Source organism: Mixophyes fleayi, chromosome 11 (assembly GCF_038048845.1).
Source record: "Mixophyes fleayi isolate aMixFle1 chromosome 11, aMixFle1.hap1, whole genome shotgun sequence".
Classification (NCBI taxonomy): Eukaryota; Metazoa; Chordata; class Amphibia; order Anura; family Limnodynastidae; genus Mixophyes; species Mixophyes fleayi.
In genome coordinates, this window is record NC_134412.1 from 36,546,313 (window position 1) to 36,569,472 (window position 23,160).

General features: G+C 39.0%; 1 protein-coding gene across 2 annotated transcripts in view; it reads right to left on the minus strand.

Annotated features, from left to right (window-relative positions):
• LOC142107669 (carbonic anhydrase-related protein 10-like) overlaps positions 1-23,160 on the minus strand; it is a 241,190-nt gene that overhangs the window by 56,076 nt on the left and 161,954 nt on the right. For both annotated transcript variants that reach the window (XM_075191238.1, XM_075191237.1), the window contains one exon: positions 2,288-2,430. In XM_075191238.1, the coding sequence (XP_075047339.1) occupies positions 2,288-2,430 (143 nt within the window). The remainder of the gene's footprint in view (positions 1-2,287; positions 2,431-23,160) is intronic.

Below are 23,160 nucleotides of genomic sequence, written 5' to 3' on the forward strand. Positions count from 1 at the left end.
TGAATTTTTAATCTATAAGAACGTTCATGCATATTTGTTTTCACTGTATGCTCAGCATGTACGCATCTATTTATGTACAACTATTTAAATCATTTAAAGTCACTGATTTTAGAGAAAAGTGTGAAGTGGCTCTTCAACGGTGATTATGATAGATATAGATCCCATAAGCATTAAATCTTGGGAATTTAAGGCACAAAAATAATCCACAATATGCTAGAAGCATACTGTATGATAAACTAAAATTCAGCAAATCATTTTTTGTAAATTAAATGAGACTGTAAATGTTAAAATGTAAACTTTCAGTTCAGATAGTAACATATTTTCTTTAAAGCTGCAGAGACATTTTCAATATTTCACTTGTCGATTGAGTGTTTCTATGTCTTCAAGTGCATCATTGAAGGACTAGAGATGTCTTATCAAATGGAACAAAGCACATTGGAATATTTGACATCCGTTCTTTTTCCTGCCATTTACTGCAGGGACAGTGAGGATCATGTTCTCAAGCCGTTAAAGGTAATAGTTCAAGTAGGATATCACATGTTATTTGATGATCTCTATGAGCAACCTTTCCATGTTCCATTTTGCAAATTGATTCAAGACCCTTGAACAGGCCAATATCTCACAAATCATTTAGTGAACCTCTAACTAATGGATTTTATTATTTGGTTGCATTTTTCAGTTATTGGACACTGCGTAGAAGTATCAATTCTATTGATAATAAAAGGCTGTACTATTGAGTGACCTTTAGAAATCAATACTTATACATTTATCAAACCAACCAGAGACTTTCAGAACTTCAAACATAGCAGAAATATATCTGAACACATGCATTAGTATTCACCATGATGAACATTATATTACAAGTAAATAATTTGACAGAGTTTCACAATAGGCTCGGTGAAAACAAATTTGTATAGGCAAGTTTAGATAAATTGATGATTTTGTCAACTTGCATTGGATTGTAGTACCCTGCACATGTTGTGCATTTCTGCATACTTTAAAGGGTCTCGTCCTAAAAAAAGGTTGGTTTTAAAAAATGATATATATATATACACCTTATGTTAGCCATTTTCTTCAGAAGACTGTTATTTTCCGCACTCATTTAAGTTTTTATAAATATTTCTTAGATAGATATACTGGGAGGTCTTGCCAAGGTAGAATTTACATACTACCACCTTGGCTCCATGCGGCAGGAACGAGTTTGGTGACTGACACAGTGAGAGGAGTTGGGTAACAGGAGACAACTCTCCCTCTCCTGCTCCTGCAGCCCAGCGCAGTTGGTCATTGTACTGCAGTAAGTGCAGGAAGGACCTCAGGAAACTTGTTTTACCCTGCACTCCTTGCTCAATCAATCATTGCAGAGTGTCCACTGATCAATGGGCTAGGTAGGGTAAGATTGAGACATGTTGGGGATTGGGTGGCCAAGTAAGAACCATCCCAAGGATTTTGCCACCTGAGACGTGTTTCTAACCCAATGGGTTATACTTCACATATACTGATGAACCATCTAAGCAGAACAATCTGCTACAAGCTTAGTCTGCTGAGATTTGTACGGCCATTTTTTTTAGGACTAATACTGTGTCGCCCAGTTTTGGACAGAAGGCCCTATATTTCAAAATAACACATGCCCGATGTAGCAAAACACCTATTGCCATTTACTTAAACCCCCTTTAGCTGAACTTGAGCACTGCCAGGAGCAAATTTGCCCTAAGCAACTTTAGGAAAATAAAATCAATCTATTTCTAATTTATATCTCCTTCACTGTTAACTTATTGGCACTTGCTATGGCTTACCCCTTCTGTCCCCTACCCCAAAGCTGAGAGCTATAGCCTTGCCCAGAGAAACATTATGTCTATTCCTCTTTCATTGAGCTTATTACAGCCATTAACAGATTTCCTCTTCTTGCGCTAAGTGGTCACAGCATGATACTGTTCCCATAACAGCAAGTAAAAGTACGAAACTGAGAAGTTACTTTGAAAAGGTGGTGTAAACTTAAAAAATGCCTTAAATTTTTAAGCATGTTATCATTTTTAAATGTTATTAAGGAAACAACATAATTTTAAAGATAGACTGGAATTCTCCTATACGATAGTTAAATATATTGCATATTGCTTTGAGAGTTTGCAAATGCAGCAGCTGTAGAGAGTAAGGGTTACATGTATTAACATACCAAAATAGGAATATACACTGCATTCAAAATGGGCTCACTTCCACTCAAGTGGAATTCCACATTAAGGTTTTAATGTATGTTCTACAAATATACAAATACAGTTTTCTTATAATGTACCTTCTTTCCTTCCATGCTCAGTCTAAGTGGAGTCAGAAAAGGGTCAAAGATGATTTGACTTGTGTTAATGTTAATCGGAGATTGTCGTTTGCCGATTGTACATAAATTCCATGCAGAGTTCACCAGACCCCAGAATGCCGGGCCTAAAGTAGATAGAAATAATTATTCTAATCATTTGGTAAGATACTTTTTTTATTGCAATAGCTTTTAAACTGCACACATCACCATTAGTAGACATTTTCAGATTAATGGTAAATCAAATCTACCCTACTACCTGTTCCTGAAAAATGATCGTTTGTAGCTATTTCACTTCTATAATGCATCTCCATACTTTCTGCTGGCATTTCATTGCTGTTATACTTAGCATCCATGTTCAATATAAAGGGAGGAGACTGATTCAGAAGCATTCTAGCAAAGTAAAAATATGGTCTACAGCTGACAAATATGACAATTGCAATTTCTTTCTTTTCTTAACACTAAGAAATCAGGTACAATTTCACAATGTTTATAAGTGTTATTATAAATGTCTTTAGTAATCACAGGATGTTTTACTAATTTATCTATATTTATATAATTTATGATTTACTAATTTATAAATAATGCACAAATAGTGTAGCTCACCCCAATTTGGTTTGGTTTACTATAAAAGAATGTGGCGTAACTATATAAGGTGTCATGAAGCGGCTGGCTGGAATGGAATAGATTATCCCAAGAGCTTCAAACAGATCAGCAATTAAAATATATAACTGGAGATTTAGGCAAAAATTCAGAACTGGATTGGGTAGTCGCAAACGCCAGGGTTGTCTGCCAGTAGGATCGCCATACACAGCCACAGTTAGTGCAGACAGAGGCAGAGATTCAGGAGCCCTGGATTAAGGAACAATAACCTGGCAGTTTGCTCAATTGGTTGCCAGATTTATATACCCCCAGAATGCAAGGGATTGGCTACAAGCTGGAAGCGAGTGGTAGGCTGAACATGACATGCTCCAGTCAAATTCAACAGAATGTGCCAGCCTGGTGAACATTTCTTAGCAAAATAGCAATATTTATTAGCTATGACTATATTGAAAATGAACAGTGGTCAATGTAGTAGCAAAATATGATACCACAGGGTTTTGGCGGTCAATGCCACAAACATAGTGTCCCAGTGCTAAACTGTGATATATTACCATTGGAAATTCACATGCTGTCATGAACAATTGAAACGTTTACTGTTACTAACCCTGTAAGTAGTCACAATGATCATGGCCACAAATGGGCAAAAGAACATTTGCCCTGCACCCACCATTAAACCTCCCAGTAGGGAATCCAAAATATGAAAGCCCCTAAATAGGCTCTGTCTTAGCCTTCTAGTATCCGAGGAAGACAAAAATCCCCTTGTTAAAAATAAATAAGTATTTAGACCATTGTAATCCTAAAATCTTCTTGATCAATTTAAAAAAAGTGTAAATAAGAATGAGATGAAATTTAACATACCAGTCTTAATTCTAACCTTTATATAGCCCTGATTACAGTATAATCCAAATGCTAAATCATAATTATAAACCTAGCTAAATCTATAAAAGTTTCCCAAGACCTAACAGAGCTCTGATTTTACCTGTCCACATTCTGTAAATGTAAGATACCATTACATAGCATAATTTGTACAAGTGTTTTTTGTCTTGATACAGTTGTAGGTTACTCCTTATGTCTTGCAAATGAGTATGGGGCTCTCTAATGTGATTGTTGCCCTGGGAAAAGTGACCCTGATAGTTTTTACACTGTGTTCAAAGTGTGTGGGGTTTCATATTTTCAAATATTGCGGCATCTATGCTGAATTTAATGCTGAAATTCCCTAAGCATTGAAAATGTGATTTCATGGGAGATAATTTGAGTAGTAAAGGGTAGGAGGACTAGTCTATCAGGCAGAATGGAGACTACTGGAGCTGAACTCATATTCAGAAGAATAGGGACCCATGATTTTATATAACTTGTAATGTGACCATAGTTACATAGATACTGATTTTAGAATATTTGGACAGCCATCTGAATTGTTTAGTATTATTTGCTTCTCTTTTCCACGTTTATTAGTATTACTGCTTTATATTAGGGGTGAACTGTTTTAGCTGTAGATGTAAATTTTAACTGGTGGTAATATTGTGATTTCTATGCAAGATCATGTTAATCTTTTCTGGGGTTGACTAGCTAATACTTACCCATCCACTTAACACTACTTGATGGCTGGCAAGACCAGCAGTTCATCCTGTGTCATACAGGTACCCTGAGGTTGTTCTGGTGTAAAAGCTAAAAGCATGCTCTTTTATGGATTTGTTTCAAAGTTGTTTTCAAACAAGTTCAATGAATCGTCTATAAAGTTCAACAATTTGTAAAAATTTGTGAAATTTAAATATATTAACAAATTTAAATTTTATCATGTTCCAGCCAATCCAAATATGTTAGAGCTTAAATAGCTACACCATATAGCATTTTTAACTGTTTTCCAAGCACATAGTGAATTCAAACTGTGACCTTTGCTATTTGAATTAAAAGCAAAATCACTGCAAACCATAATCATTGAAGCGTAAACAGGCAATATTTTCTAGTATTCTTTAATGTATTTGCTTTTAACTACAAGCTGTGAACCCGAATGAGTTTACAGCCAAATCAAAGGTCCCAAAATCATGATCATACCGCAAATGCGTTTCAATTCCCTTGAACTTACCAAATATGATCTAATTTCGAATCAGTTTGAATAATTGGAGCATATCTTTCAGCAGCTCATGGAAAGAAAATGGTTTAACCAAATTGCCTTAAAGTACTGCTACCCAATTATGATTCTTTTGGATATTGGCAGAAAGAACTTGCCAAGTGGACAAAATCACCAATCTTGACACTAAAATGCTCTACTGCCCATGGTCTAGTGTTTTTTGATACATTTATATTTTTGTTATGCTACCTACAAAAAAAGTAATCCCCCATTTCCCATGATAATATGCCCACTAGGGACACTATTCGATTGCAGTCCGTCAATGTCAGTGTATCGCGACTGAGGCATGTTCAGGAAAAGGAAGTATGCAGAAAAACAGGCTCTGTCTACAGAATAACAAATGGCCATATGTTTTATTAAACATTTATAGAAAAAAGGGGAGTAATAAATCCTTCAAATAAATAGCCCTATTTGTATTCACAGCTGAAAACCACCCATTGCTGCTGGACATCAATAGGATGTTCTAAGTAATTTTTACTGCAATCATTAAAAATATATTATTTCTGGATGAGTGTTCGTTTAACATTGGAAATGTTGTAGACCATCAGTAAGTGCCAGTGCTAGTCTTCTAACAAAATAACTAGAATGTTTTCCTCATTTAATATCACAGCGGTCACTCATAATAAATTAGATATTTCTTATGTAACAAAGTTAACATCCTTAAAATTTAACAGCTTGTGTTGGCTACACTTGGCTCTGGGGGGCTAAAAATGTACACCCATTAAATTAATTGTAGTCAAAACCACCTTTATTAATGATGCATTCAATGCATGAATGTATGATCTGTTGGACTGCAGCTAAACATATGTTATGCAGAATAATAATTAACATGTATAGCATATGCCAGACTGAAAACTATGACATCCAACAAATGGATGTTAAACTACTTGGACAGCAGATGTACTATTAATAATACCAAGTCTCACCCAAGTAAATGAGTAAGCATGCTGCTGATCTATTGTAAATTCTATACGGAACTGCAATATACACTTTTACTACATCTTCCTAAAGCTTAATCAAATAGTTTGTAATTTACACTCATTTAACAGCGATACCTTGAACATATGTTTGTTTCCTTCTGCTGTAGTTCATCAATTAAGTAATAATTTAGACGTAAACTCTAAAAATATCTCATTTGCATAACTGCTCTTTAAATGCACTGATTCTGTTTTTCATTTGAAGAACTGTTTAATTGCAAAAATGTATAACATAATGGTAATTTATAGCTGCAATACCCAGAATGCTCATCTGAAAATGAGCATTCACAAATCTATGGGAACAGGTAGAGGTAAAGCAGGGAGGCAACTATGTACATGTTCTAATTAGACCCTGTTAGCTTCAATAATAATTTACTTAGCAAACAGAGATGGAACTAGCGAGCTGTGGGCCCCGGTGCAGGGAAGCGGGGAGGAGGGAACTGGGGCCCACCGCTTGCTAGTTCCCCATGCTGCGGGCCCCATTATTTCCATGGGCCCCAATGCACCGCACCTGCAGTGCCAATGGTCGTTCTGCCACTGTTATCAAATATATTGACTATACACTGTGGATAGGCTTTAATGACATCGGTATTGTATGTGTTGCTATCTGGTCTAGCTGTTTTATTAATCAAATATAAGCTCAATAAGAAGCAACATAAGACAGGCATCTAAATAAGTGCAAATGAGCAGCCTCATATAAATGTACAATATGAATACAGAAAAAGAACAATTGCCAGTGCTTTTTTGTTCAAGAACAAATCTGAATAAATATAAACAATAGAAATATTAGGTATTGTATTGAGCGTACATGATTTTAACTGAATATCATTGTTGAGTATTCACACAAACAAAGATGAATCAATACTTCATTTTTTATTGTGTTAGATATACTCATATTTGTACTGACAAGCATAAGCAGTAGCAATAAATGTTCTTTTGTACCATAATAAATCTTGATGATTCCCTTTGTCAAGACTTCTCTCCGTAATAATCTTGACAAAGGGATGCATGGGCATTCAGAATTGCTGAATGTATGCGCTCGCTGCATTTATTCTGCTTGTGTTTTATCAATAAAGATTTATACATCAAGGAAAACGTATACAACAAAGCAATACATCTGGCCAATTTGGTTTAAATATTAAGTTTGAGGTAAAAAATAAGGAATATCCCGTTAATTTGTGTATAGAACATCACTAAGAGCTGTGCTGTTACTAATAGTAAAATAGCCATAAGTAATAAGCAATTATACACTTGTGGCATTCTAAAAGTTTTTAATTTAAAAAAAAAAAATCAGTTTTAAAGGTACCCTAATCCCTTGTGTTTTTACTCTCAATGCATCTCCTCTCTTTACTTAGCCCAGCATTATAATTATAATTAAAATGTAAATGTCCTGTGTTCCATATGAATAGATTTTATACAAACCTTAAAAAAATAAAACAAGTGAATAGACATGAGATTATATTACTACTCTCCAGTAGGGTTTGTCTCCTATCTTACCTTCCAGCGAGAGAAAAACAGTTAATAGTGTAGGTACCTGCATTCCTGCAGTCTGAGACCATGTGAAGTCACATCTTCAGTAAAATCTCCCCCTACCCTTTTTAATAGGTGAATCAGATATATGGTAGTTCTGTTGGTTAAATTCCAATAACATTTTTTCCAGATGCCTATTTATTAACAGCTATTTATATAATGCCTACAGTTATTTAGATTACACCTACATATTACAAGGCTCTTTATAGAGACTATTTAATTATTAACACCAGCCCCTGCCCGAGTGGATCTTACAAATCAATATTTCCTTACCGCATACACACACTTGGCCTGATTCATTAATGAAAGTAAAGCAAAAAAATGAGTAATATTTGGCAAAACCATGTTGTATTGCAGGGGAGGTAAATTTAAAATGTGGGGGCAGATTTATAGTTGTGGTAGGGCATGTCCTAGATCAGCTTAAAATTTCAGTGTAAAATTAAAACTATCAAGTATTTGTGTGCTATATGAATAAATATCCAGTATTTATCTTCTGCACAAATAAATAAACTAATTTGCATCCCCTTGCATTGTAACATGGTTTTGTTCAGGAGAAAACTCGCTAATTTTTTTGCCTTAATTTCCTGAATCAGGCTCACTATGGTTAATTTTTGTCAATAAATCTATCAGTATGAACCACAGCACCCAAAAAAAAACCCTAATACAAACATGTGGAAAGATAGTGCCCTGTTTGGAATAAAACCCATTACCCCAGCACTGTGATACAGCAATGCTAACCTCTGTTCCACTGTGCTCCCTATTAGTTGGAGATACAGAAAGTAAATCATTACCCTCACACGTTCCTTGTGCTTCCCTACCACTAGACCTGTAACTATGGTTGGAACTGAACTTACCAGAAACACAGTTCTTCTCCAAAAAATAAATGGCAGTTAAGGGTGTACCTCAAATGCAGCCAAAATATTAGTTGTGGACCAATAAGCATATATGAATATTCTTTCTAACCTTGTGTTCAGCTGACATGTATTAACCCAGCTTGAAAAGATAAAAATCTGGTCTCTCAAATCATCCTTCCTTCCATATTCACTACAATAGAAGCTGGTAAGCAACTACATTTATCTTAGCTTTTTTAATGTGTTGCAACAGTGTCGCAGATCTTAGAAAAAGAGTTAAACCTTTGTGATTCAGAGTCGAATAATTTAAATATTATTCTCAACCATAAGCCAGCAAAAACAATAAAGAAACATGTTTGTAGATTAGTTCTGGGAGTTGGGAGCAACTAATATAATTAGTGAAGTTTTCCAAACAGGGTCAAATTAACATTTTTGCAACCTGAACACTAGCACTAAGGCTAGAGTACTGATTGTGGTTTAAGAGTAAGACTAGCATTTTAGCAGGATTAGGCTTGTTCTAGAGAAGCATTTCTTAAAAAAAAAAAAAAATGTGACTTCAATGAACCTGGATAGAGATAAGCCAATATTTTGTCACATTATAAAATCTGTTCTTTGGCTTCTTAAAAGCCAGGCAGTTCAGATTATAAACTTACAATCACAGTACGGGGTAAACATCACATGGTAGCAGAAATCTACCTTTTATTTACACAGTAACAAGCTGAAGAATATAAATCAGCAGGGTGATATACTCTAGATGTAAATATTTATCAGTGTTGAAGAGCCCACACTCATAGTTAGGAACACTGTAAAAATGCCATCAACATCTTTATCATCAGATATCATCTATTTGTTTTTCTCCCCTTCTTCCATTTTATTATTATAATAATTTTACAGGCTGTCTATTTCAAAACAAGGGACAATTCTAATAGAGTGACTGAAATAGGTAAAAGTATTTGGGAGTCTATTTATCAAGCCTAAAACCGTACAGAAACGTCTGTTTCCACAAGGTTTAGGTAAAAGTAATTTATTTTGCTATTTATCATTAGCCTAATGCAGGAGCGATCAGCAATATATCCTGCATTAAACAAATTAATAATGGGGACTGCGGTTTCAGTTTATTTTCCCAGCTCTGAGAAGCATAACTTTTCAGAGCTTGTCCCGATTGCTAACCCCATCTGAAGATGGCATTAGCAGTTCTGTCATATGGATAGAACATCACAGGAGAAGGATCTTAAGATTCCTGTCCCATTGGCTTTGTGCGCCTCCCCTCCCTCCTGTCACGGTTGCGATCACTTTACTATATAGACTGTTCCCCGGGACAGGATCCTATAGGAGCTTTTGTCCCGGGTAATCAATTTTAATATGTAGCCATGTTAATTCAATTCATACCATTGTGATAAGAAATGATAATTAACGTGGACAATATGCAATGGGACATACATTTTTAGCGCTGTATAGTACAAAATCAGTGACTGCGACCCTGCCATAAAATTTGATCTAGGCTCTCTTAACAACATTAGTAACTGTACTATTTTTTTTTTTTTTTATATAATCTGTTTTTATTGAAGTTTAACATCGTATACAAGTATAAGCAATAACATTAGCTCAAAAATCCAATAGTTCAAACTTTACATTGCACTTCGGCAGTTGCGTGTTCACCCATGGTGATATACATCTGCTTAATCTTTCTCACAGGAGAAAGTACGATAAAATAAGGTGAAATAATTGTGTAAAAAAAGGGGGGTAGAGGTAGAAGGAAAGAGGGGGGAGGGTGGGTATGGGAGAGAGAGGGGGTATGTGATAGGCTTCATACATTCCACTGAGCGTACAACACTTTATTTTTAAACTCAATCCATTCCGACCACAGTATGTAAAATGCTCTATTTTTATCCTCTTCCGAGTAAATTATTTCATCCATTACCATATAGAAATCTATCCGTGTAAACCATTCTTTTATGGTAGGGAGCAACGGTGACCTCCAGTGTACCGGTATCACTGCCTTTGCAGCACCATTAAGATACTTTACCAAGGACTTTTTATATTTGTAGACTGTCATATTAGTGTCGTTAAGTAGCCAGAACCTTGGGCAGTTTGGTAGTTCAGTTCCCACAATCGTTTTGGAGATGAGAATAACCGTATCCCAAAAGGGTCTGATTGCCGGGCAATCCCACCAGATATGTAATGGAGTGCCCAAAGCTCCCTGACATCTCCAGCACAGATCTGAGACCTCGGGAACCATTTTTGCTAGGAGGCTGGGACAACGGTACCACCTAGTCAGTACCTTGAAATGAGTTTCAACCACTCTCACACTGACTGAACTAACATGGGTACGCTGAAATATGTTTCCCCATTCTGACTCCATTATGGCTATGTCTAACTCCCGCTCCCAGTCCTTTGTGAATTTAGGTAGCGCTTTGGATGATTGTTCGATCAAAATCTTATAAATAGATGATAGGGTATGCCTAGGGCGGTGTGTTGAAATGCAAAGGGCCTCATACTGTGTGCAGGTCCTGCCAGCCTCCTCATGGATTCCCCTAGAACAGGCGAAGTGTCTCAGCTGGATGTGTCTCCAAATTTCCACATTAGGTAGACCCCACTTTGCCTGTATCTCAGGAAAGGGTATGACCCCAGACTTGCCCACCAGCTGGCCGACACGGGTTATCCCTGCCTTGATCCAATGTTTAAATGACTGTCTCGATAAACCGGGGCAAAAGTCCAGATTATCAAAAAGTGCCTCTTGTGGGGAGATGTTTGGGATATGGCGCAGCTTTGACCATCTGGCCAGGGTGGGAGATATAGTCGGGTGTTTAACAATGGGAAGAGAAGACTGCCATGGGACAAGATCAATCGCTGTCTTTAAAGTATAATCTTCAATCCAGACCCACTGTCTGTCCCCTCCTCCTCGTGACCAGTCTAGAACCCTGTTCAGCATAACAGCGTCGTAATATGTTGAAAAATGTGGGAGCTGCAGACCACCATCACATTTGCATTTATATAATATGTCGTGTCTGAAGCAAGGTGTCCTGCCCCTCCAGACAAAATGTCTAATGGCCTTATGTAGCTCATTGAACCATGAGGTGGGCACCTGAATTGGTAGCGCGTGTAGTATGTATAACACTCTCGGGAGTAAATTCATTTTGACTACAGTAACCCTACCTATCAGGGAAAAGTCCTTCTGAAGCCAATCCCTCAGATTGGAGCTTATGGTCGCAGTAATGGGTAGGAAGTTATCTGCGTATATTTTTGAATTGTCTTTGTTTACGATCATCCCCAAATACTTGAGGTGCGTGGGGTGCCAGGCAAAGGGAAAAGCCGACTTCAGACCTTCAATTATGTTGGGTGGGGAGGAAATATTAAGGGCCACTGACTTTGAATAATTAATTTTAAAATGAGATAATTCTCCAAAAACACGAAATTCCGACACCAGGTTCGGAATTGAGACTGTTGGATTCGTGAGGATGGCTAGAAGGTCATCCGCAAAGAGAGCTAATTTGAATTCCCTCTCTCCCACCCAGACCCCTGAAATGTCTGGGTTTGCTCTAATAGATCGCGCGAGTGCCTCCATACATAGGATGAAAATCATGGGAGAAAGGGGACAGCCCTGCCTCGTACCATTAGCTATATTAAAGGGTTCTGATAGGTCCCCGTTAATTCTAACTCTTGCCGTTGGATGAGTGTACAATGTTTGAATTCTCGTCAACCCCACCGGCCCCAGACCCAAATGACTAAGTGTTCCCTGTATGAAATCCCAATCCACTCTATCGAAGCCTTTCTCCGCATCTGTAGATAATAAAATGGTGGAAGATTTGGTAATAGTGGCATGCTGGATCAAATCAATTAATTTAGTAGTATTGTCACTAGCTTCGCGTCCTGGGACAAATCCTACCTGGTCTGAGTGGATAATTTTAGACAGGAGTGGTTTCATTCTGTTTGCTATGAGCTTGGCGTATAATTTGATGTCCACGTTAAGCAGAGATATTGGCCTATAGCTTGGGCAAAGCGCTGGGTCCTTCCCTTCTTTAGGCAAAACTGTGATATGTGCTGACAAGGATTGGTGTGATAGTGAGTTTGGGCCGAGATCGCATTGAAGGTATCAATTTGGCTTTAAAGGTTTTATAATAGGATATTGTGAAACCGTCTGGACCAGGACTCTTCCCTGAGGGTTTTAGTTTTGAATGCTTCCTCTAGTTCCTCAGGGGTGAAAGGGGCCTCCAGCAATTGTATGGCGTCTATGTCTAGTTTGGGAAATTGAACCCTCTCAAGGTAGTTCGCTATGCGCTCCTGTTTAGCAGAGCGTTCCACCAGTGATATCTTCTTATTAAGGTTATAAAGATTTGAGTAATATGCGTGGAACGTTCTAGCTATGTCTGAGGAGGTAATGCAGAGCTTCCTGGTATCTGATTTGATGTGTGATATATACAGCTGAGCTCTCTGAGCCCGAAGGGCTCGGTCCAAAAGCTTTCCGGGTTTATCACCCCACTGGAAGAATTTATTTTGGCACTTGCGATAGTCCAGCTGTATCTTACCCAACATCAGCTGGTTTAACGTCTTTCTCACCTCCGCCAATTTAGCCAGGGTTTCTGATTCTCTAGAGACTTTGTGCCTCATTTCAAGGGATTTGATTTTTTCCAAGAGAAGATCTCGGTAAGCTATCTTTTCTTTTTTCATGAATGTACCTAATTGAATCATCTTTCCCCTAATAACACATTTGTGGGCCTCCCATAGTGAGATTTTTGATATGTCGGGGGTGTCATTAAGCAGTGTATAGTCATCTAGTGCTGTCTCGATTTGTGTTTTACTGTAGTTCTCCTGAATCAGGAGCTCATTTAGCCTCCAAGTAAATGTTTTATGGGCAGGTTGGGGTAGTGAAAGAGATAAGTATACTGGGGCATGGTCGGACCATGTGACTTGGCCTATTGTTGCTTCCCTTACCAGGTCTAGGTGGTTGTGTGATAAGAAAAAGTAGTCTAACCGTGAGTATATATTGTGAGGGTGGGAGAAGAAAGTATAATCTCTTTCTGTAGGGTGTTTAAATCTCAATGTGTCGACCAGCTGGTGTCCATGCATGGTACGTCTCACCTTGCGGTAAAGTTTACCAGAATACCTGGTCAACCCGGAAGAGGCATCAACGGCAGGATGAAACACCCAGTTGAAGTCTCCTCCTAGAACGAGAATACCTTCCCTCAACGGATTTACTTTGTCCAGAATATCTTCTAGGAAGACAGGTTGATTATGATTAGGCACATATAAGGTCACCAAGGTAAAGGGCTGGTCAAAAATTTTACAGGTCATTGCTAAACCCCTACCCGCTTGCAACTTGTGGGTTACTATATCTTTAATCTGCAGTCGTCTGGAGAGAAGAATAGCTACCCCTAGTGTCTTGCCATCAGGATTGTTGCAGGTGAAACTGTGTGGGTATTGTTGGCTACGGAGGCGCGGTTCCGCACCCAGCTTAAAATGTGTCTCTTGTAAAAAAGCCACATCTATTTTTGCTGCTATGAGATCCCTTATTAACATATATCTCTTCTCTGGTATATTGAGACCCTTAACATTAAGGGTCATACATTTAAGTCTATCCCTTGTCATCTATTTTGTGAAAGGAATATGTGCTGGTAAAGCTACTGTTCTGTGGGATGCATTTCCATGTAGCCCAAAACAATGGAAGTGTGGTAGGGTGGAAAGAGGGAAAGAGGGGGTTGGGAAAGAGGGACATGGGTAGAGAAAATGCAAATAGTAGAAACATTTGAAAATAACCTTTTGGTACTTTAAACAAAAGTAACAGACCGCTCCGGAGAAACAAGAGGGACCAAATATCTCTCATGCCTCGGAAAAACTCTTGCGGTTCAGGGGGTACTGGGGGGATACAATGTCAGTGACAACTTTGTAATAAACTTCTTCTGTACTGCTATTTCAACTTATTACAGGAATACTATGTAACCTAACATATCCAAAACTGATACAGGTGAACAAAACCTTGGCTATGCTTTTAACTAACCTAACTTTACAAATGTTTTGACTAACGACTGGCCTCAGGGAGCGACCCCCTCCCCACTCCCCGACCCCTCGGAGGTAAAACAATGAAAAGACACTGAAAGACCCATGTTACACAGACCACAGGAAACTGATCTTTCTTTTCAGTGGCTTTACGACCATTCTCTTGACAGTCGAACACTGTCCACCTGTGGAGACAAATACCGGGAGGGGTGGAAGAAGAGGGGAATAGTGCAATAGGAGGGAGAGACAAAAGAACATGTAGGGCAAATAGCTTATCTTCAAGGCCACTCTACTGTGCCCCATGTGTAATAACGAAAGACAGGCATCGACATATGCCTTCTTGAGTCGCCTCCCTGTAATATCAAGTCTCTTGAGACCGTTGTTAGTTGATCATGTGCTCTCTTGGTTTGGCTGATTTTGGCGCTTTTGAGGAGTCTTCTTCGTCTTGCCCACTTGTCGAAACCTTTCCACCCCTTGAGGGGCATCCATCAGTGTCAAACGTGAGAAAGACTCTTCCCATTCTGGGAGTGTGACCTTTGGGATACCTAATGATGAGCAAAAGTCCGAAAGGCCTGCTGGTTCCACCAGAACTGCCGATTTACCTTCATGAACCACCTGCAGCTGGAAGGGGAAGCCCCAGCGAAACTTCATGTTATTCTTCTGTAGGTCTACGGTAAGGGGCTTTAACATCCGCCTTTGATGGAGCGTGTGCCAAGATAAGTCCTGGAAGACCTGGATCTCCTGGCCATTAAATTGGAGACCATCCAAACGATGCAGCTTCCGCAAAATATCATCTTTTTGTGTGAAGTAATGTAAGTGGCAGATAACATCCCTAGGTCTTTCTGAAGGGGCCCCTCGTGGCCACAGTGCCCTGTGTGCTCTGTCAAAGGTAATGACATTCTCTGGTGGCATCTCTAGTACTTCGGTGATTATTTTCGTAAGGGCGTCCACCAGACCTTGTATAGGAACATCCTCAGGTAGGCCCCTTATCCTCAGGTTATTTCTGCGGCCGCGAATGTCCATGTTGTCCATCTTGTAGTGCATCCACTGTAAAGCCTTTCCCTGGGCCGACACTGTGGATTCAAGAGTGGTAAACCGGCTTTCCTCTGCCTCTTTGCTCTCCTCTAAAGCCACCAGCCTGTGGCCCAGGTGTGCCAGGTCTGCTTGAAGAGTAGCCACCTCATGACGGACCACCTCCTTCAGTCTGGTCTCCAACGTCTCAAAGTCCTTTTTGGAGGGGATCTCTTGTTTGGTTGGCAGGGACCGGAGCATGCCCATAATCTGGGATATATCTGGTTGATCTTTGGCGGGAGAAGCCCCAGCGGCCCGAGGTAAGGCTACTGGGGAATCAGGCGTAGATGCCCGAGAATGGCTTGTGGATGATGCCATGTCACTTGCTTCTAATCCAGATGAAGATTTCAGAAAGGCGCTGGGTGTAGCCGCAGGTTGTTTAGAAGCTTTCTTGGTAGACCCTTTTATCCTTGCCCATCTGGGCCCTTTACCAATGCCCTTGGCAGGTTACACAAGATAGTATTCTTCAGCAGTGCTATAGCATATAGATAAGTTGTCACTAGACCCATCCCCCCAATTGAGGTCTAGACAGCCATGTCAGGTACAGAGGCATTGAAGTTGCGCCGCACATCCGCAGGGCTTCAGGGGCAACCTGAGGGCTACATTATACAGGAAATCCCCAATATCTGCAGCCAGGGTCTTCTGTGCGTGTTGCTTTATGCCCCCGGGAGTAGCAGGTCTGAGCAATGGGATCTGCTATCACCAAGAGTATGCGGCACCAGGCGGGAGCTCAAAGGAGTGACCTGTTTTATGTATATTGTATATCACATATATGATATATTATAATAATAGGGACCGTCTTGATTGAGAAGGCAGGCTGTGTCCTACCTCTTTCAGTGGGGGTGTTCACTGCAGGGCACTGACAAGCTTTATGGAGCGGTGAGTCTTTCTTTCGTGGGGCTCTGTGTTTGTTATATTGTGGAGTAAGGCTGCCGCTATGCCCCTCCGTTGTTCTCCAGCCGACAGCCGGAAGTTGGCTTCCGATAACCGGAAGTCGCACCACTCGGTCCTCCCAGTGAACCCAGAGCCGTGGATGCTGGGCGCGGCTAGGCCGCAACTGGTAGACATCCCGCCGGAGGGTCCAGAAACTTCAAGGACACAGGTTATGTGAAGTTTTCTGTTTGCTATCCACCCTTTGTAGCCAGAAAGTTCCCGCGGTGATGCGACTCCGGGAGACAGCCCGTCTGGTGTACAGCAGCTGAACAGCTCAACTCGGAGCTCACGTTATTTGGCTAAGAAGCTTCCAAGCTGTGCCCGGATCATTCAGCCACCGGATTATGTGGTTTGTTGGTGTTTTTTGCGGGTTATAGTCCCTTTTTTTCTGCTATATTTAAGGAGCTGGAGCAGAGCTCTGGGAAATTCTTACCTCCCGAGATGGCCCCCCCATAACTGTACTATTTAGGCAATTTATATATGCAAAAAGAGGGGCTGTGAATCATATAATCATAGTGTGCAAGAGTCTGGTAGGATCCACACTTATCCTGTAATGTGCATCCATCTAATAATTTTCCTAATATATTCTCCCCATTCTCCCTAGTTCTACAAAAGGAACCATGCTAAGGTCACTTATCTTTTTCTGAGTCTTGCTACTCATATGGACCCACACATGCTTGAAAGAGGAAATTCTCATATTTCAACGGAGGGTCTCTTGTCTTCCTTAAATATTGGCAAGCTGAGGTAACGGATCTTTTAAAACCCTAATAAACTAAATGTAACAGCAATCATTCTACAAACTAACTTGGTCAGGGATGCCTGATCTACTTAAAGCAGATATTGTTACGTATTTGCCGGCGTATAAGACGACTGGGCGTATAAGACGACCCCCAACATTTCCACTCAAAATATAGAGTTTGTTATATACTCACCATATAAGACTACCCCCTCTTCCGCACACCTTCCACACACCAAATAAAACGTAAAAGAACATCAGATTTGATTTCAACATGTTAATTTATATTTGAATGCCTATGACATGCAGGGAAACTATCACAAGGCTGTATGTTTGAAAACATGTACAGTAAACATAAAACAGTGCAAGTTTATTAAACGTAATTCACTAGTCAATGATAGAAGGAAGATAACAAATAGAGGGAGAGAGCAAGTGCACACTTACCCCTTGGCATAATCTTTAATGCTTTTTCATTTGATTTCCAGTCCCGAACCATCTTTTCTGTTACTCCATATTGTCTTGCAGCAGCACAATTATTATGTTCCATGGCAAAGTTTACAACTTTAAGTTTAAAACTTGCATCATATTTCTTTCTTTTTGCTGGTGCCATAATAGGGTTGATAGGGGTTTGACTGCTGGACATTTTCTATGCTGTATTGTACTGTACAATGGTGCAGTACTGTGGTTGGCTGTTGGCTGTATACAAAGCCTGATTGGATTGGTCCCTGCTCCCTGTCTGCCCTCCCTGTCAGCAGCATGGGCCGGTCACGCCGAAAAGGCTGGCACCCCTGTATAGCTGCTGATGCTCGCCGCAGCCACGCTGATGACCCGCCGCTGCCGCACTGGATACCGCGCGATACTGGACCCGGTGTATAAGATGACCCCCCCACTTGGAGGCATGTTTTTCAGGGCAAAAAAGTAGTCTTATACGCCAGCAAATAGGGTAATTAAGGTGGCACTGACTATCAGGGATTGAAATGAAAACATGCCCTCTTAACTTCTGACTGCTGAGTATATATTTTCCTCACTGCATATAATTTCATGAATGCCTTCTTCAAGGCATTATTTTCTTACTGAATATATGATTTCTCTTCACACACAGACAGCTTCCTATTTAGAATTATTAGCGCGACAATCATTGTGGACATATTACTGGGAGAAACAGGAAAAACACAATAACTAATTATAAGACAAGAAAGATGTATAGAATTCTTGCTATAGATTTCAGATTGTTACCGTTAGAAGATGAGGCATGATCGTGCAAAGAGATGGATGGCACCAATTGATGGGTGGCAGGCTTATTGAGTCAGATCGATTTCCTTCTATAGAAACCAATCATGTCTAATGTCCTAATCAATAACAATTTAATGTCTTAATCTTCTAAAAGAGATGCAATTCTGAAAGCTCCCATGAGTTACGGACTAGATAAGAGGATAGATAAGTCATTGTGTGGCCTTCAGACTCTAATTACATTCTATGGGAATATAATAAAGCAATTATGCTCACCAATTTTAAACACGACAGTTAAAGAGGACCTGTCAGTTTCTGTTTATATGCATAAATAAATAACACAACGTATTTTCTGCCCCTTCCAGACTAAGATAAATTTAATAGTAAGGTGCTAGTAGAGAACTACACAACTCCAGATGCTGAGGGCTGGAACGAGGACAGATATTAGAGAGCAAATATTGGGTGGTATAATGGTTAACAATGCTGCCTCACGGCACTGGGGGCATGGGTTCTATTCCAAATAGCTGTGTGGAGTATGTATGTTCTCCACAGTGTTTGCATCAGTTTCCTCCCACAGTCTAATGAAATACTAATAGGTTAATAGGCTTCTGACAAAGTAACCTGTTTGTGTGGTAGAGAGTATAGTCATTAAGTAGGTGATTATGTGAATAATTATGTGAATAATTAAACATTCTTTGTAAACTGCTGAGTAATATATTGGTGCATTATAAATAATAATATAATTATTATTATTATTAATATTATTATTACTATTAATAACAGAAGTGAGTTTTAAAATGTATTTGGCTTTATTTGTCTGTAATATCATTGTTATTGTCTGGATTAGTACAGTGCAATAGTTGTTTGACATGCGTGCACCAAGAACATTCTGGAGATATAAGGAATGTTCAATCTGCATGATCATGTATGTACACTTGCACAGTTAGATTATAGAGTTACAGTCAGAAATTGTAATACTCTCTATGTCTTAGTCATACCCTAAAATGTCACCACTCCCTCAGAAACCACCTAGGAATAGAGCAGTTTGGACAATTTAGGTTCTAGAACAGTTAGAATTGCTTTGTAGTCATGCAACTGTCATTTCATATAATCATCATCAACATTTATTTATATAGTGCCAGAAAATTTCGGACTGCTTTACAACTGGAGGAAGATGCAATGCTGTGCATCAGTCATTTTAACACTTAGCTGAAGGTATGATGCAAGAAAGAAGGGATTTCATTTTTCAGTCATGACATAAGGATGAAACATTGTTCAAAAGAGACTGCTTGTGTCCTGGGACTTGAGGACCAAATGATCTTAGTGATAAATCCAAACTCTTCATCAGTGGTATTTAAATTAGTTAAGAATGGCAAACCAAAGTTTACAGATTAATCTGTGCCCCTAAAGATGGTAAAAGTTTATTGGTAATATTGCTAGTTAAAGCAAAAGGTGTGAATTTAAATACTATGTGTATAAATACTCACTGTTTAGGAAATAAGCTCTCTGAACTGATTTTAATCCTATGAAGATATTAATTCACTAAGTCATGGAACAATGATAACTATCATAGGGACATACTTATTCCCGATTATGCCCTTATAAAAAATGAAAAAAGGGATTTGGAGTAGCTTTGAATGTAAAGAATGGGATAAAATCAATTTAATGTAGGGCACTGTAGATAGGACTGAGAGTATTTGGGTAACTAGAAGAGAGGGAAAGTTTTTTTGAAAAGGAAAATTTTATAGACCATTGGAACAATATGAGAAATTGAAAAGTTAATTATTGGAGGAAATTACTGAGAAGTCAATGAAAGATGAGGTGATAATTATGGAGACATCAATATGCCTGATGTGGACTAGAATCTATTAATAGATAAATTAGCCAGGATTAGTGACGTTCTGGATTGCTTGTGTGGTCATCTCTCCAGGGTCAAACGAAGGATTTCTACAGGGGGTTTCTATATATATGCTTTCTGGGGCATCAATCTGACTGTCAGTGTTATGGTTATAAGTAACTTTCTACTGCTTATAACACTGCACAAAGTCTTCTCAAAGTGCTCAGACTGCGCTCCAAAGAGATTGGAAACTGTGTTGCAACCAGATTCCTGCATGAGTGAACCCATGGTGTAGAGGGGCAGGGGCACAAATAGAACTTTGTGGGCCATTTAGCATTATTTTGAAACAAATCACTAGCTTTTATGAAATACAGGAGTCCCAAAGTTTGTACATAGGGACATCTGCACATGGTGGAATATTGTATTTTACTGGAGGGGTTTTGAATGTTGCTGATTATGCTCTACTGCCAGACACGAATGCCAAAGCTTGCACATCACACACACTAATACCACTACCACATGCTACTACCAACTATACTACTTTTGCACACAGTAACACCACCACATGCTACTTCCACACACTAACAACAATGACACACTACTGCTACAAATATACAACCAGCACGTGCTGCAAACTAAATCCAACTCAATCAAAAGCTATCATTGCTAATGCCAGGCATTCCACCACCCACATCATACTGTCACTTACAGCACCACTTAGTACTACAAATATACTAAATAACGAAATGATTAGACAACCAGCCTGTTCCCTTCATGTTCTATTCCTGGCTGATACATACAGCATAGAAGTAACTTACCTACAGAGCAGTGTAATGATGGAATTTGTGGTGCTACAGGACAGCCCACTAGATGCACAACAACAAATGGTTTCATGTCCGAGATCATTCAACTAACAGCATCCCCAGAGAGCAGGCAGGGAACTCAAACAGATTTCACTTATTTGTGGGTGGAGTCACAGGCAGCCCTTGTTATTCAACAGCTGCACTTCCCCATTATGTGCAAATGGTTACTTGTGGCAGTTAAAAACATTGGGTTAAAAACATTGGGTTCTTCAAGAAGCTAGGGATCCATGCCCACTGTAAGGGGGTTTCAGGGCAACAAGAACCCCCCCCCCCCCTAAGTGCTCCCCTGACTTTCGAACAATTAGTTAGGTAACCAACAGCCAGGGGAGTAATCCTAGATTTAGTTTCACAAATGGAGATGTAGTACCAAATATATTTATAGGAGAAAACTTAGGTCTAGTGACCATCAGTCAGCGTGGTGTAATATACAGGCAGCAGTAAATAAAAATTAAATGCATCAAAACAAATATCGGTTTTTAAAAGGCTGACTTTGGTCAAATGACAAATCATATATGTGAATCTCTTATAGGGTGAGAATTAATATATGTAGTGCAAAATAGTGGAATAAACAAAAATGCATTGATTAAATGCATCAGAACTTTATGTCAGATATGTCAGTAAAAGCCAAAGGAACATAATGCCAATATGGTTCTCCAAGCAAGGGACCGTTGTTATACATGCAGAGAAAGCATGGTAGATGTCCAACAGACATAGAAACAGAATGTTGTGGCAGAAAATAATCTGAATGTTTTCCTTAAAATTTTTGAACTACATCTTAACAAAAACATTATGTTTGTCCCAATTATTATTGAATTATTTTACTGTGTGAGTCCCCTCTACAACTGCCAGGAAACTATTCCATGTATCTATCACCTTACAGTAATAAACGTTTTTGTTAATGTTCCCTTTCAGTCTCTTTCTCTCTAATTTCAAAATGTTTTCCCTTGTTCTAGAAATCCTCTTATTTTAAAAATATGACCTTCATGAACTCTATTTGATATATTTGAATGCTTTTATCATTTCACCTTCTCTCCTCTAAACTGTGCATGTTCAACTCTTGAATTCTTTGCTAATTTTTTGTTATGCAGCCCATGCACCATTTTAGTAGTTGTCTGTTTTTTATTAATGTTATTAACATCTTTTTTGGAGACACGGCTACAAGAAAGCTGGGTTTGGATATCAGGCACTGGTTGACACTGGCTGGGCACCCTTGTATAAATATGTTCTAGCATGAACTAATCCATGCCAGATTAATAGAAAAAAACTTAAAAAATAAATCAACCTGGTCTGTGGTATACAACATAAAACTTCCAATAGAACAAGCATTTTTCTGGTTTTAAAACTGAAAAAAAAAATATTGCACTTACAAATTTGTTGTACAGACAAGCATTGGGACTCTTGTGGTTGTCCCCTAACAATGCTAAAGATTTACCAAGTCAAATATTAAACGGAAGCGCCCCAGCTATGCGTCTCGAGAGAAAACAAACTCAGTATGCATAAGATCAGTATATAAAATCAGTATATAAAATTTAATTGCAAAAACCATTTAAAAGCAGACATTTTATTAAAATCAAAAGGAGTATGTGTTTTAATGTATAGATCCAGAATGACTCTCGTCACCACTTCTGTTAGGAATACACTGGCAGGAAGAATGAGATTGTGTTGCAGTAAAAAATGGTTTATTGAGTCTCAGCAGCAGACAGGGGATAACGACAGAGTGACAATACTGAACTGGTAAAAATTATATGCAGGATAATTGCATTCAAAACAGTAACAAAAGGGAACAGGAATATGCAGACAAATATGGAGATACACATTGTAGCAAAAAATCTCTGACTGTAGTCTCTCACCGTAATGCAGAGCCAGGGGCCAGGAGCCAAAAGTCACTGTAATGCAGAGGCAGGGATCAGGAGCCAGAAGCCAACTGGAATGGAAGGCAAAGCAAAGGACAAGGAAGCTAGCTTCTAAATGCTATCACCTGCAATATGTACCTGGACAAGTGAGGATCTATGTCAGAACATCCCCCAGTAGGATGAAGGAGAGGGCAAACCTACAACAGTAATTGATCTATTGATCACCCCCAGATATCAAGAAAATTACTAAAA